The sequence below is a fragment of the Protobothrops mucrosquamatus genome, unplaced genomic scaffold (assembly GCF_001527695.2).
Source record: "Protobothrops mucrosquamatus isolate PMUCROS unplaced genomic scaffold, P.Mucros_1.0 scaffold385, whole genome shotgun sequence".
Taxonomy (NCBI): Eukaryota; Metazoa; Chordata; class Lepidosauria; order Squamata; family Viperidae; genus Protobothrops; species Protobothrops mucrosquamatus.
This window is the reverse complement of record NW_015386717.1, coordinates 424,348-440,798: the sequence shown is the minus strand read 5'-3', so window position 1 is coordinate 440,798 and position 16,451 is coordinate 424,348. Positions and strand designations below refer to the sequence as shown.

At 36.2% G+C, this 16,451-nt stretch overlaps 1 protein-coding gene across 1 annotated transcript in view; it reads left to right on the top strand.

Annotated features, from left to right (window-relative positions):
- UST (uronyl 2-sulfotransferase) overlaps positions 1–12,969 on the top strand; it is a 102,858-nt gene extending 89,889 nt beyond the window's left edge. The window contains exon 8 of the mRNA XM_015815920.1: positions 12,683–12,969. Within this exon, the coding sequence (XP_015671406.1) occupies positions 12,683–12,969 (287 nt within the window). The remainder of the gene's footprint in view (positions 1–12,682) is intronic.
- Positions 12,970–16,451: the final 3,482 nt, after the last annotated feature.

Sequence of the window (16,451 nt, the reverse complement as noted above, 5' to 3'; positions counted from 1 at the left end):
TTTCTCATCATTGCTACAAACCACTGAAAATAACATATGAGTTGCTGTGGAGAAATCCATGTGATGGTAGCTTCTCTGTATCATATGAATTGTATAAACTAATGCTGTGCAAAATCATTTTTGGGTAATCTTTTTGCTGCTGTTTATGAGAAGTGTGTCTCAGAAAAAGCCAGCTGAACAAAAGTGAGCCTAGAGCCAGTTCTGAGGTGATGGGAAGCCTTTTTTTCCTCATTATGCCAGTGAGCTAAGGAAATTCTTGAATTTGTGTCCCCTCACTTTTTGCTGTCTTCTCTTTCATTAGGCAGCAGAGATTAGAATATTCCATTTCCAATAGGTCTATTATATGGGGAACCTGTGAACTGTGATTAGTTTAAACAATAATTAATTAGTTATACCTCCCCCAAATTCAAAATCATGGCTTATGCATATTAAGTATAATTCAACAACAGTTCCCTTTCCAAACATCTCAAGAAATAGGTTTAATGGGACCTTCTATTCCCATGAAACAGATGGATTGAGAGTTCATTTATGTAGCAGAAAATATTGTTTGGACATAATCCTATGTGGAAAAAAGTATTAGTACCATGTTTATGGGGCCATTTGTTAAGACATTCCCAACAGAGTCTTAACTTTCTAATTTAAGGTCTAGTATTGGCCTAAAAGACTTTGAGGGGCTGGCTGGGAATTTGAATAACTGTGAGCCTCCATTAGGGCACTGTCTGCTTTAATTGCATGTTCCTTTAAGGATTTCCTTTGAGGATTTCTTGAATGCATAGAAGAAAGTTGGTGGAAAGCATTCTTACGCATGATACTCTTCTTAGGAGAGAGATTTGCTTAGCATAAATTATCTGAAGCCTGAATTTGGTTTCATCCAGCATTTTATTTATGATTATATATTGTGAACGAGAGTTTTATTAAAGGTCAGTCTGAAAGCCTTTTAAATAGATGAAATAAGATGGGTGGACTAAATGATCACATCAGATTCAGTTTTATAGCTATGAATTGTTCCATTAACTAACCATTGAAACAATACAAAGCTATAATGATTTACACTTTCAGAAGGCTCACTTTGTGTTAGGATTAATAATAGGGCATACAGAGTGTAAGTTGAGGGATGTGGGTTGGGGTTTGTTTTTTTTTTGCAGATCTGAACAGAATTGCATGCACATGTTAGCATTTTGTTAGAAATCACACTCAGCAGATTTTTCTCTGGTTGTAACTTGAGCCACTTGAAACTGCAGTGGCTTCAGCTATTTTTTTTTCCACAGAGTTCTAGCTCAAACTTATATTAAGGTGATGCTTAAAATTGAATAATGGATTAGCAGCAGGCTTCTAGATTTTCAGCACCTTGGCTTTTGGCATAAGATTTATAGCGAGAGCTATTTAGATAGAGAGAAAAATTAGATCAATTGTTGGGTGCTTTGAATATTTTTTAGAATAAACTATTGTTTGTTTTAGATGCCAATGATAATTTTGGAAATTGAGTATTTAATATCATGAGGAGAAGCAACTATATGCTAGGTTATTTCATTTTTGAGGGGTCCTGGGTGCTCTCTGAGCTTGCTTGTTTTCTTGCAGATATTTCATTACCCTAACTAGGTAACATCATCAGTGCTAGTGAGGAATGCTGTTTGCTGTCGGTTTATATTTTGGTGCCTTACCTGTCTGAATGGGTAGGGATGGTCTTAGGGATTATTTGGTTGGGCTGTTTACTAATGGCTCTATGGCAGTTTCTTGGTTGGGGTATTGCTTACTTGATTGTTGGTCTGAAGGTGACCTTGGAGTTAATCTATGCTGATCTGGGTGCTGATTACTGGTGGAGTTTTTTTCTCTTTTGGGCTGGTTGATTGTCTCTTTTACATAATCTATAGATGTTGGTAATGTCTATGTGTGTATTGGTGCCTGATTTGTCAGATTTTCAGGCTTCTAGAAATTCCCTGGCATTTTTGGATTTGGCCTAGTCTAAGATAGTCACATTTTCCCAATTGAAACTATAGTTAAATTTATCTATATGTTGTGAAATGAAAGAATTTTCATCATACCTTTTGACTGCCAGTTGGTGTTCATGGATACGTTCTGCCAGTCTTCTGCCTGTTTGTCCTACGTAATGATTTTTGCAGTTCCTACCTTGTAAGTTGTAGACGATTCCTGTTTTTTCTTCTGGGGTTGCTGGGTCTTTTGCTTTACTTAGGATGTTTTGAAGGGCTTCAGTTGGCTTATGTGCTACACTGATTCCATATGGTTGTAGTAGTCTGTTTGTGGTTTCTGAGATATTCTTGATGCATGGCGGTGTAATTCTTTTTAGGGTTTGTGTTGATTGTGCTGTATTGGGTTGAGTGGTCAGGGATTTTTTGATGAAGTTGTGTGGATATCCATTTTGTTGGAATGTGTTGTATTTTCTGCTGTTCCTGGTTGCTGCAGTGTGTTTGAGCTCATTTAAATAAAGTCCTTACACAGCTTCTCTTGTGGGAGATTGGGTTGTTGCTTTGCTAATGAAGCACCTGGTTAATATGGGTGGTTTTTCGGTAGACTTGCATTTCTAGTTTGCCATTGTGGTCTCTGCTGATCAGGATGTCCAGGAAGGGTAGCGAGTTGTTGTTTTTTTCTTCTCTAGTAAACTGGACTCCTTTAAAAATGTTATTGATGGTTCTGTGGGTGTTCTCTAATTGGCCCTTTTTTATTATGGTGAAGGTGTCATCATCTATATTTCTGATCCATATTTTCGGTTGTATTTGTGGAAGTGCTATGGGCTTCTAGACGTTGCATGATATTTCATTTTTAGAAGTAGGATGGAACGGCTTCACAACCTACCGTTTCTTGTCATTATTGGTCCTCGTATTTCAGAACCGCAGCAAGAGATATGACATGTTGAAAAAAAAATGAAAACATCTATTGACTGACCAGCAATTTCCTTTTCCTCCAAACCATGAGAAAAAATAATTTGATGGGTAAAAAGCAGCAGCACCCTATTACTACTACTAAATCCTAGTCCTTACTAGGGAAATATTGAAATGGTTGTTAAATCAATAATCCTTCTGGCTCCTTCTTTTCTCAATCTTACTCATAATTATTATATTTGATTAAAATTGTTCTAAAGAAGAAATAATTCCTGATTTTAGGAATTAAAATAGTAGAAGCAGTAGTGGCAATCCAGAATTTTACAGCTTAACGGGGTAATAAATATAATTAAATATTTTTGGTTTCGAGCAAAATAAAATCCAAATATAAATTTGTAACTAGAGGCTTAATTGGGGCTATTAAGATGTGTTGGATTTTACAAACAGCATCAGTAGTTCTCCACTTACAATCATTCGTTTAGTTACGACAATGAAACAAATGAGTTGCAACTGGTCTTCACACTTACGACCATCATAGCACCCCCACAGTCACATGATCAAAATTTGGGTGCTTAGCAATGGGCATGTATTTACAACGGGTTGTACATCCTGGGGTCATGTGGTCACCATTTGCAACTTTCCCAGACAGCTTCCAACAAGCAAAGTCAATGGGGCAGACAGGATTTGCTTAACAACCATGTGATTCACTTAAGAAGCGCAGTGATTTGCTTAATAACCATGGCAAAAAAAGATCATAAAATTAGGCACGACTGACTTAACGGCCTTGCTTAGCAATGGAAATCCTAATCCAAATTGTGGTTGTTAGTCAAGACCACCAAAATTAACCGCATTGAAGGAAACAAAATCTTCCTGGTCTCATAGGAATAACTGTACTATACATAAAATAAACCAGAATTGTCTGGGTACTTTGCCAAATAGGGAACTATAAAATGGGCCTTGCCTCTTTATGGAAATGCCTAAACCCTCTGGGAAAAAACAGTAACTGTAGCCAATGGATAGTAATATCGTTCCATGCACCCTTTTCCATTTTAGTCAGACCTGTCTCCTTCTTCCATACTTGATTGGGTACATGAAATATAGTCCTTAAGGATTTAGATTGACCCCTTTCAAGAAGGGGTAAAGGAGCTATGGGATTCCAGTTGAGCTCTTTTGTTTATATACATGCTCAGGCACATATAACTTTAGTGCTGCTGGAATATGCTGTGGCCTCTGGCAACGTAAAAGGGTTTGCGTTGTGTTGCTGCTACTGATTTTGGATGTATTCTGAAATTGGTAGAGCTATGAAAAAGTGTGCCCCAATATTTAAAGATTTTTGAATTGTTCCATTGTTTGGCCATTCAGAACTATGCTTTGGAGAGGAAAAAAAACCACATTTATGGCTTCAGAATAGCTTTAAATTTTATCTGGCAAAAGTGAATAGCTAGGCATTTCTTGGGCTTACATATACTAACCAAGCTTAATACATAACATGCTGGAAGTTTAAAATACATTTCCTTTTTAAAAACTGGATTCTCCTAGAGGTATTTATTACTTTAATACTATTACTAGGTATTTTCTAATGTACCTCCTTGATTTTTTNATGATGATGATGATGATGATGATGATGATGATGATGATGTTGGAAGGGACCTTGGAGGTCATCTAGTCCAACCCCCTGCTCAGGCAGGAAACCCTATACCATTTCGGACAAATGGCTGTCCAGTCTCTTCTTAAAAACTTCCAGTGTTGGCGCATTCACCGCTTCTGGAGGCAGGTTGTTCCACTGGTTAATTGTTCTATCAGGAAGTTTCTCCTTAGTTCTAGATTGCTTCTCTCTTTGGTTAGTTTCCACCCGTTGCGTTGCTTCTTGTCCTGCCTTCAGGCGCTTTGGAAAATAGCTTGACTCCCTCTTCTTTGTGGCAGCCCCTGAAATATTGGAACACTGCTATCATGTCCCCCTTCGTCCTTCTCTTCATTAAACTAGACATACCCAATTACAGCAACCGTTCCTTAGCCTCCAGTCCCCTAATCATCTGTGTTGCTCTTCTCTGTACTCTTTCTAGAGTCTCAACATCTTTTTTACATCGTGGTGACCAAAACTGGATGCAGTATTCCAAGTGTGGCCTTACCAAGGCATTGTAAAGGGGTATTAATACTTCACGTGATCTTGATTCTATCCCTCTGTTAATGCAGCCTAGCACTGTGTTGGCTTTTTTGGCATCATCATCTTCTTCCTGGCATTATTCCCACCGGTGCAGGGTCCATGTTTTGGACCAATGAATGCCACCTTGCATGCTGAAATGCAGCATCTGGGTCCAACTGGGCAATTTCCATGTCTGCATTTATTGTGTCTTGCCATTTTTGCTTCGGCCTTCCATGTGGGTGCTTGCCATCTGTGTTAAAGTGGAAAGTGATGCAGCCAATGGAGTGGGGTGCTGCTCGTAGGAAAATGTATAAATAAAAAATAATTTACTACAGAAGTGAATTTTAGGTATTTATATTGGATAAAATATATATTTTTGTTCATGGCAAAAGGAAGCTTCCAGAAGCAAGAAAGAATAAAGATAAAATTCAGCCATAAGCAACTGAGTACTTCAAGTCCACTGAAGAAAAGTAAACAAATTATTTTGTTCCAAATGTTAGCAGAACTCAATTTTGACTATCTATTTTCCACCTTATGAAATAAACTGGTGATGAAAGCTTATTTTTTAAAAAGGAATAACGTTATTTGGAGGAATAAAAAACAACATAAGTACTTACAAGCATCAGATGGAAGGGAAAGAGACAACATTGAATTGGTTATTTGGATTAATTGTTAGTCTAATGTCCAGTAGGTGGCAATAAAATCTAATCTTCCAGTCTATTTGAATGAGAATTATATATGAACTCCATCAAGCTACTGTGGAGGATTTTTGTTTAATCTATTAACAGTGCAAACATTTATTTCAGCCAGTGATTTGAAGGTTCCTTTTTCTTCTAGGCTTGGATTGATGCTTCTCTTTATGCTACTCATTCTTGAGCTCATGCAATTTGACTGGGCAGGAGTGGTGTAGACATACAACAAACATATAATAGATTTCAGTTGAGATATTCTTAGTTGGAAATTTGTTATCTATTCTATGAGAGGTAGATAATAGCCAAGTTTCTTCAATTTGTAGCAGTAAGGCTTAACTGTAGGTCTTAATATAGTGTTGTGTTTACCTTGAATTTTTCTCAGAAAGTAATCAGCAGTCAATGAGATTGTTTCTACATAAAGCAGGGGACACTACTCACCATTTGTGCTAATGCATTCTGGGTCAGCTGCAATTTCCAGATCATTTTTAAAGGACATTCCATAAAGAAAGCATTACAGTTATTCTGTCTTGGTTACCAGCTCATGAGCCATCAAAATCAGATTTGTGTCTTCCAAATAGGGAGTTTAATTTATCCCTTTCTTTAGCACCAAAGCTAGATGAATGTCCAACATCAGTGCTGGATTCAGAAAGCCACCCAATTTCAACCCTGATCCATAAAAGACTATGACCCCATCCAGAACATTTCTCCAAAATCAATAGTAATTTTATCAAAGAGCACAATTTTAACAGTCAAAACTAGGACAAACTAAAAAAAGAATAAAAACAATAGAAGGTGCAGAAACGGAAGAAAATACACACACACACACACACACACAGAGAGAGAGAGAGAGAGAGAGAGAGAGAGAGAGAGAGAGAGAGAGAGAGAAATTACTTTCCACTTATCACCTTCTCTTAAAACTCAACAAATGATCTGCTTCACATAATCCATTTCTTATCTATAAACAAATCTGTAAAGTTTTGTCACTTTAGTTTTCACAGAACATTGAAAGTTTTTTTTAAAGGTAAAATTGACAAGAGTTTTGACATTTCCCTTTAAGCCCCCAAATTAAAGGTGGTCTGGTCTAGTGTCTGATCTAGATATTTCAGTATACTAGTCGATAACACCTGATGGGAAGATGTCATACGTGAGAGAGAGTCATATAAAAGGCTGACCAATAGAAATCACTTATCCTGAAAAAATGTACTCATGGAAAGGAGAAGAAATATTGCTTGTTTTACTAGCATGAGTGGGAGATGTAAAGAAGCAGGGCATTCCACCAACTACAGACCACAGTAAGAATGGACCAGGGATAATAATGTTTAAGGCAAAGGAAGGAGTTGATGTTTGTAAAGGGATTTCTTAAATGAGCTTCGTTTCCAGCCAGTTCACGCACAGGAGTAACTTAAGACTGTAGTAGGGAAGAGTTCATAATATTGGTGATCAATAATAGGGGTGATGGAATGCAATTGCTTGCCAGTAGGGAGGCTTTTGCAGTAGCCTGTTCTGGAGAACTGTAGAATATTTTAACCCATGTGTTTCAAGTGAAGAAAGAGCTATCTGTTGTGGAAAGAAATTCATAGCTTACAATTGCTACAAACTATTTTTATAACTGTACTTTGGGAAAGAGTAACTGAGAGTAACAAGATGGCATATACTGCAGAGCTGTATGCCTTTTAAAAAAAAGGGCTGTCTAATACAATTGGGCAGGACATTGAAATGGTTGCTTATAAAAATGCAAAAGTAAATTTAATCTCAACTTCCTTTCTATTTAAAAAAAATGTTCATCTTGGATGCAGGCATTGGAGGTATTTAAGGACTCTAAGAACACCATCAATAATGTTTTTCAAACCCTCTTTTATTTCCTGTATGATTCTAGTCCAGAAGAGAGTAGATCCAATTATTCCCTTTCCAAGAGACATAGCAAACCTGAGGGGAAAATTATGTTAGTTGTCATCAGCACAAAACGTTAGTATCTCTTTCCCCTCTTTATCATTTTGTTTACTTCTGAAGAAGCTTAAGTTCTTGACAGTGGGCTCTCTGTTCCTTTAGGGCTGGATTGAGGATGGCTTTAATTCTAATTCTCTGGCTGTTAGCCAGAACAGTCAGAATCCATGTCACAAGTGGACTTTTCTAGAAAGAGAGTTTTATTCTCATTTTGATATCCTCTCCTCCCCCCTCCCCTTTCTTAATGTCAAATGTCCTCAGTTTTTGAATCAGACTCCTTACATATTAAGCGCTGTGAAGTATTCAAGCTCAAGAGGAAGGGGAAATGGAAACGTCTACTTTTAGTATTTTAGTTTCATAAATGATTAATGGTACTCTTAATCAGAGCAGTTTTGAAATAAAACAGAAGACTGTCATAAATGTGATACCCTTTTACTTATCCTGTATTGGCTTGGTGCCATAACACTAAGCAAAAGTTTTGGCTGGAGAGGCCCCATCCTGCCTCATCCTCACTGACCCAGCCCTTGCCTGTCCTTCTTCACAAAGCAGCTTTGGATGCCAAACTTTCTCTGTTGGCCATTAAGCCCACTTTCCAGGCTGAATAAATGTTGATGCTGATGATCTTCTACCCACATAATAATTTTATATGTCAACCTTTTAAAAAAAAATACAAAGAATTCATCTTGGTCGATCTACTGTCTAAGGACACGATGAGTTCCTTCAACTCCCAGCCAGTTAAATATGTTTAGTTTTCTCATCATCTTTCCTTCCACCTATTGCTAAAATTGCTTTTAAGTAGAAAATGTTTTTTTTTTAACATGGGCTTTAAATATGAAGCAAAAGCGGAAAAAGAACCATGAGCTGTCTTCCCCCATGTTTCATTTTGGAATTGTTAAAAATGACTCATTACTCCTCAGACCTCAGTGCAGCGTACAATCCATAATCGTAATCCATATGTTCCCAAAAAAGAATGGAATTCAGAATGAGAAGTCTCTGAGAGACAGCTCACTTCCCCTTCTTCTTTTAAAGTGTCCCTATAATGTTCCATATATATATAATGGGGTCGCGATGGGTCGGACACGACTTCTCAACTAACAACAACAACATAATGTTTCAAGTTCATGTACCCAAAATTTAGTTATTTGCCATCAATTTTTGGGGTATGATTTTACAGTGCATATGTGCAGGAAAGAGGAGCAGCTTCAAAGGTAAAAGGAGGAGCACTTTGCCTCCTAGATTTTATCCTACCAATTCCCAAAACTGGGCAGAAAAAACACCCTGTTGCTGCAAGTGAAATCACCGCCCCACTGAGGGATCCTGCAGCTTTCCCAATATATAAATTTGATAAATAATTTGCATTCCCCAGCCAATAGAAGATCACGCCCCAAATTAATTAAACAACAGATTGAAATGGATCACAGATGCAATACTGTTTAATATTTGTGATGAAGAGGAAAGAATACCTTCAATCACATAATTCCTTGATTGTTTCTTTTAAGAAAGCTAAGCAGTTATCAAACCTGAACGTGAGCTTTGTTTAACCAAAAACAGAACTTCTAACCTGGAAATATTAAGAGAACATGAAAGAACATCGGCTAAAATAAACATATTTAATATATTCATTTTTAATCAGCTAGATGTTGTTATGTTTGAAGAAAGAATCTGGCTCCACAAGTTTCTTGGACAATTGCCAGTCTTTAGAGTAAAGCTTCTATAAACATTGAGAACTCTGTATCAAAACACTACCTCTGGTATTTCCCATTCTTTCACGGGTTCAGGCTGTAAGAGTAATAAATATATGTGATCCATTATCTCAGCACTATCTTAATAGTGCATTGTCGTATATTGTATAACATCTATTGTATCTCATCATTTTATTGTAGAAAATAGCTAGAATATATTTTTGTACAATTAATGGTTCACACAGTTGTAAGTACTTTGGACTTTGAGTCATAAAAGAGCCATGGTTGACTACCCCTGGTATACAGCGTTCCTCCTAGCCTTCTAGGCCAGTGGTTCTCAACCTTTTTAATGCCGTGACCCCCAACCGGTCGTAAGTCGAGGACTAAACCGGTCGTAAGTCGAGGACTAAACCGGTCATAAGTCGAGGACTACCCAACCAGTCATAAGTCGAGGACTTTCCCTGCCCGGGAGCGCCGCGCATGCGTGGTTCCGCCCCCTGCGCCGGCCGAGGCGTAGCTGGCAAGCGGCAGAGACGGAGCAGGCCGACCACCAGCTGGCCCAGCCCAAGGAAGGTAAGGCACCTGCCGGAAAAGGGGAAAAAATGGCGGACAGCCTTGCTTGGCGACCCCCGTGAAATGGTCGATCGACCCCAAATGGGGTCGCGACCCATAGGTTGAGAACTGCTGTTCTAGGCAGAAAGACTGAAAAGACCATTAACAGCCACCACTACTGTACATCACGACCTCTATCATGGTGCTAATCTCCACCTTCTCATTTTGTTCATACAACTTTGTATTATATTTAAATAACTCTTTTAATAAAAAATCAGAACTAACTCTCAAACCTGTTTCTTGAACTTACCAACCCAACTCATCTATGAAATGCGTACAATGAAAAAAAAATGATGCCTGTTTGGCTCCATGCCAGACCAAACATACTAAAAATGCTGTGTAAACTCAGCTGCTTCAGTTGAAGACAGGAGAGCCATACTTTATATGACCTTCTAGACAGGTTGCCATAGGGAGGGCAGCAAACTGTGGGCGATTTATTTTAGAAAGCTTTATTTTGTCTTACAGTATCTGCTTTGGCTTTTTATTACTTAAGTCAACCAAAGCTCAGTTTGCACCGTTTGATGGCTGGCTCAGGAATTCTGGGAGTTGAAGTCCACGAGTCATAAAAGAGCCAAGGTTGACTACCCCTGGTGTAGAGGCAGCTTGCAAGGATTTAGTGCTGGAGGAAATGAGGTTTAAAAGGTTGAATCCTTCATCTTGCCATCCCACAAAAAAATTCCTTGTTATCTGTAATATAAACATAATGTTCCAAAACTGTTGAGTCATAGTCTCGGATTTGAAGTAGGAATGCAGAAGGCTTTGTGCAAGGAGTCATATTCCAAAACTAGATGGGGACAGGACAAAAAATAATACTACTTTAATTTAGTTGATTAAAATAATTTCTCCCCATTTGTTTATAGGTAGTCCTCACTTAATAACCAGTTGCTTAATGACTAGTTGAAATTACAGGGCCTTGGAAAGAGTGTTTTGTGGGCTGTAAAGCACTGCTGACTATCATAAAATGTTGCACTGTGTCAATATCCTCAAAACGGTCACATGACCGCATTTTGTTGCTTGGCAACCAGCTCGCATTTACAACCAATTGCAGCATCTCACAGTCCTGTAAACCAGAGGTCTCCAACCTTTCCAGCTAGGCGGACAGGTGGCAGTGGCAGGGGGAAAGGGGATGTTTTCGCGCACATGCACTGTTTCACAAATGTGCACACATGCACGCATATGCCCACTACTTCTGCGACCTGGTTCTGAGTGGGCTGATTAATGGGGACTCCTGATGTAAATGTAATTTGTGCCTCTTTTGTGGTTTTCTAGGAGAAAATGGCAAAAATATCCATTGCATATGCTGGATTAGTTTAATGACTGGGTGGGTCATTTGACCATGATGTCTCACTTTATGACTGTCATAAAAAACAGTAGTAATGACCACCTCAATTGTAATTTACAACCAACATTCCAAGCCCAATTGTAGTCATAAATCAAGGATTCCTGTAATAATTTCCCTCTGTTAGCTTTTTGTGTGCTTGTTTTAAGTTATGAAAATATTTAATAATAATAATAATAATAATAATAATAATAATAATAATAATAATAATAATAATAATAATAATAATAATAATAATAATAATAATAAAGTTGGAAGGGACCTTGGAGGTCATCTAGCCCAACACCCTGTAATAGATCAGATTTTCAGAACTTTATAGTAATTAAGAGCAACAATAAACAAGACACTAATTAAAACATCCATAGTAAAAGTAAAATCAAAACTTAAAACTATAAAAAAATCAAACATAAAATCAAGCAATCTTGGGGAACCTATCACTCACTGTCACCTACTTCTGAGTAACTCTGTTTTCTAAAATATGAACCCTAAAGCCAGATTTCTCCAGAGAAGGTACTAGGCCATCAAAAATCAATGCTTGGGTGCATTGTATAATTTACAGAAATGGAGAATCACCAGCAGTTTTCTCCTGACACACATAGATTGGACAGGTTAATTCTGATTGAAGGCATGTCTAAAAAACAGTTCAGAAAAACTTTGGAGGCTCTTGAGATGCTACTTTAAATTTTTGGAAGACAATAGATTGGGCTTTCCTGGATTAAGGAGGAAAAGGAAACTGGTTGAACATACCATTTAGCTCGTTTCATATTGGATAAAACACATAATATTCTGCATTAAAAGGATTTAGTGATTGATTTTCCTCCAAAAATATATATAAATGAATGAAGATAAGAAATGAATAGAGGATTCCAGCAGAATACAGTCACATTGCAGTTATCATTTCTTCTTTTTCTCTGTTATAAACACTTTCAGTTTTGTAAGTTGGTTCCAGATTAACATATGTTCCCAGTGAAGGTGAAATTGTAGGATTTAAATTGTTATGATGAACTTTTTACTCTGTCTGTCCATCCATCTCTGTCTATCTACTGTCTGTCCGTCTATCCTGTTTAACCCTGATTACCTTTGGTCTTTGTAATCTCATTGACACAAGAGTTCTGAGAAATTTTAGTGCTCTCTTGGATTGATTCATTATGAAAATTCTGGAGTCATGGTTAAATATCTGGATTCTATTTATGTTAGAATATTTTAAATACCATCTCTTATTCAGAACCTTGCAGTAATGTTTTGCTTAGACTATGCTAAATAAAAATACAAATATTTTTTTTTATTTAATGTAATAAAAAATGAAGCCCATATTTCAGTTTTGAGATATCTGCAGGCTCATTTCCTTCCTTCCAGAGGGCATGTTAGTAATTCAGAAAATAATGAAAGTAATTGTCTTGACATAAATTCCTCTTTATGCAAATGTCTTACAGAGCATAGGAAGCTTGGCAATCTAACTGTGACAGTGAAAAAAACCGTCCCTTCAGCAGAATCCATCCAGATCTTGTACCAGCGCATGAGATATGAATATGAATTCTACTACTATGTCAAAGAGCAGTTCCACCTGCTCAAACGCAAGTTTGGATTAAGATCCTCAAATGGTAACTCTTCTCCTAGGCCAGAATTTGCCATTCCTTCTCCCCTAGAAACTGAAGAGCCAGTAACAGAAGATGAGGAGCAAGATGATGAAAAGTGGTTAGAAGATATTTATAAAAGGTGATGCAAGACTGATTCCAAATTGTTTAAAAATGCTAATAAAAATCTGAAGAAAGTGAGTTAATTTAAAGCAGCATTTAAAAAGACATTTCCCTTAGATTGAACTGATAGAAGCCTTTCTAAAAAGGTGTATTTGTTGAAATATTTTGTTTGTTTGTTTCCTTGGCTCCATAGAATTATTGTAGTTAGAACATACTTTTAAGTATATCATCTCTTGTTTCATTAGAAATAACATTGATGTTGTACAATATTTTTGTATATGGTATTTTTTTTTTTGCAGAATGATATATATATATATATATGTATATATATATATATATCTCACCTCGTTGGTCATTTGCAATTTTCACAAAACTAGCTTGCCTGATGTAGCATTTAATTTGACCTATTACAGTTTTATTTGAGCAGATTGAAATAATAGCATGATATAAGAGATTTGTCATTGCCTGAATAAGGAATGCTGTCATTCTAAAATAACAGAATTATCCATTACTACTAATACCATTTGGAAAGAGGCAACCAGGCTATTACCAACAGTCATAATAGGAAGATGAAGCAACCTAATTAATGAGTTTTCTGCAGCCTAGCATGCTCTAGATATGTTGGACTACAACAACTTCAGTGATTCCCAATTAGATCTGTGTTTCCAGTAATTGGCTGGCAACAAGGAGAGTTGTAACATGTTTGGAATTTAAGAAGGTGAGTATCATTAAATATCAGTACAGTGCTGAAGAGGATAATATTAATGGATTTTAAACTTAGGCTGCAGGGGAAAATATGGGATATTCTTTTTTATTTTAAAGGCGATCCCTTTTTCCATAGGAGTTTTGATAATAAGCAAATACCCATAAAAGAAAGGGAATAAGAACTTTATGGGATGGGAAGAATCTTGGAAAAAGCAGTTCTGTAACATTCTAAATGCACTAGTTACTGATGAAATTAATTGGCTTTAATTTGAAGACATTATTTCCGAAGGTGGAAATTTATAATGAATACGCCTCAACTACTCTGAAAATTTGATATGTACCAACAGATAAGATTGAAAAAGAATTCCTATGATCCCTTCAGATGTCAATTAGTTCTTTTTCTCTCTCGAAGTTGAAGCCTAACTCTTGCATGTAGATAAGAAGCAGGTATTCTTAACAGCATACTCAACTTGTACTCTGGCTGTAATAGTCAAGATTTATTATTGATAATCAAAAATTACCATTTGGAGGAACAAAGATGTAGTAGATGGTTGCGTGTTCTATTTATCCAAGTTACTGGTTCTTGTTTTGGTGTGTATTAGTCAACACCCATTTAACCAATTTCCTTTTCAAAGCCGATGGATATCTGTTGCATTCTGTTTTTTTACAACGCTACTAGCAGGATTTGAACACACAAAATATGTTGTGACTGAACACTTAACATGAATGAAAAATCTTCTCACTAGGTGGTTCCAGTGCACTACTCTGAAGGAACACACTGGGAGCTTGAAATAATACTTAACCAAAATGCTGCATTTTATATTTAGTGGTTTCTGTGAAATTACATTTAAAGAGTAATGATTAGTTTACACACTGTGGAATTGTTTTCTTTTGGGGAGCAATTTAATATTCACATGCTGGAATGTTTAAAAAAAAGTTAAAATTTGTGTGTGCTACAAGAATCCTGGGTTACTTAACATGTTTGCTTTCTCTGCAATTTCACTAGAATCTATTTTTATCATGCTATTTAATATTACTCTTTGCCACAAATACTTTGAAATGTTAAAAGCAAGAGCTGCCAGTTGATTTATTTGCTAGATGTTAATGTTGTATATTTTTATATAAGCAACTTGACTTCTATTCTATTTCCAGAAAGGTACTTCATAAATTTATTTGGCACATAAGCTTTTAAGATTTCTGAAAGAACAGGCCATATATCTGCCATGAAACAATGAACTTTCAATAATTTAAAAGCACATTTTAAGTTTGCTCATTTTTTTACTTATTTATTGTGACTTTTCAGCACATTCCAAATTTTAAGTTGCTCAGGAAAGAAATTCATTTGAGTCATTTTCTTTTTCTTTTCTTTTTTCAAAAATAATGATTGTTGTTATAGAGCCTTCAGCCCATGAAAACCTTCTAGAAAGTGCCATATTTGTTTGTAAATCTCTGTGAGAGAGAAAGATGAATTCTTGGAATATGTGAAAATAATAAAGAGAATATATGTACATTAGGTTGGTTATAAATTAAAACAGCCAATATTTGAATTAAATATACCTTAACTTATTCACTGACTCTTTGATCTAACCTGTCTATTTTTAATGCACTAACATTTCCACACTGCTTGTTCTTCACACTAGAGTCATATAGTTAATTATATGACTTTTGCCTCCTTCCCCTGCCCCATGTCTGAATGTTAAAAGTTTTCCCATTGAATCACCCTAAAAATGTTTATTGTAGTTTATTGGCTGAAGGTCGTACTTCAGTTGGGTTCTTCTAATATCACTATGTGAGAAATATGATCAATAGTGGAGCTGTGCTACATTGCCCTGCCACTGTAGTTACATAATTGATAATAATTATTGTTTTGTTCCATGCACAGCTAAGGTTTTGTTTTAGCTAGTGTAAATAAAGGTGATGGAGAATAATTGCTGTTCAGGCTAAAATTACTTGGCAAAAGTGCTCAAGCAACCTTATGAAGTTTTATAAATGATCTTAAAACGCTTGGAATTCAAAAATTGGATTAAGAAATGGCCCACTCAAGTGTACTGTATAAACTTCTAAGGTACAGTTGCATTGCAGTTATCTAAAATATCCATACATAATTCTGAGGTTAGAAGATCTTTTAAAGGCAGTTGTAGTTTTTTTTATCAGCATTTTAGTGTCACCTGATCTTTATGATGAACAGCCTTCATTCTGTAGTAGAATTTGATAACTCAAGCCAAGTAATCAAAACTGAATGCTTTTAAGATCTAGTGTTGTAATTAATATAAAGGAAGCTATAGACTCCCAACAAGTTTTAGAGGGGAGTAAAAGAATCCTCTTTTTTTCCTAAGAAAATCTTCATGTTGAATTGTGTATTCTCACCTATTGTTTACCAAACTTGCATTTGAAAATAAATACATTTCATGCATTTTAATAAAGGCCTGTAATTTGCAAAGTTAACTGTGTGGTCTGGTCTTTGTGCATATTTGTGTTGCTGGCGTTCTTTTTTTTTAATACCAAATATAAAAAAGGACCGTTTTCTTTTCAGAGGACTTGTTTCAGTTGATACAATATTGCAGTAGAAGAATGTTCTATTTACATATAGGTGAAGCATTTATATTTAACTGTAGAGAATCTGCAACTCTTTCTAATAGCTGATCTCATTATGGGAAAATGATCTTTCTCAAATTACTCCATCTTCTCTCAGAAGCAAGGTTGAAAGTTTATTGATATGTTATTTCTCAGTGAATTTTGTAGAATTTCCAAATGATTCAAGTGCTGTTCTAGATTATGTAGATGGCTAAATTCTAAAATA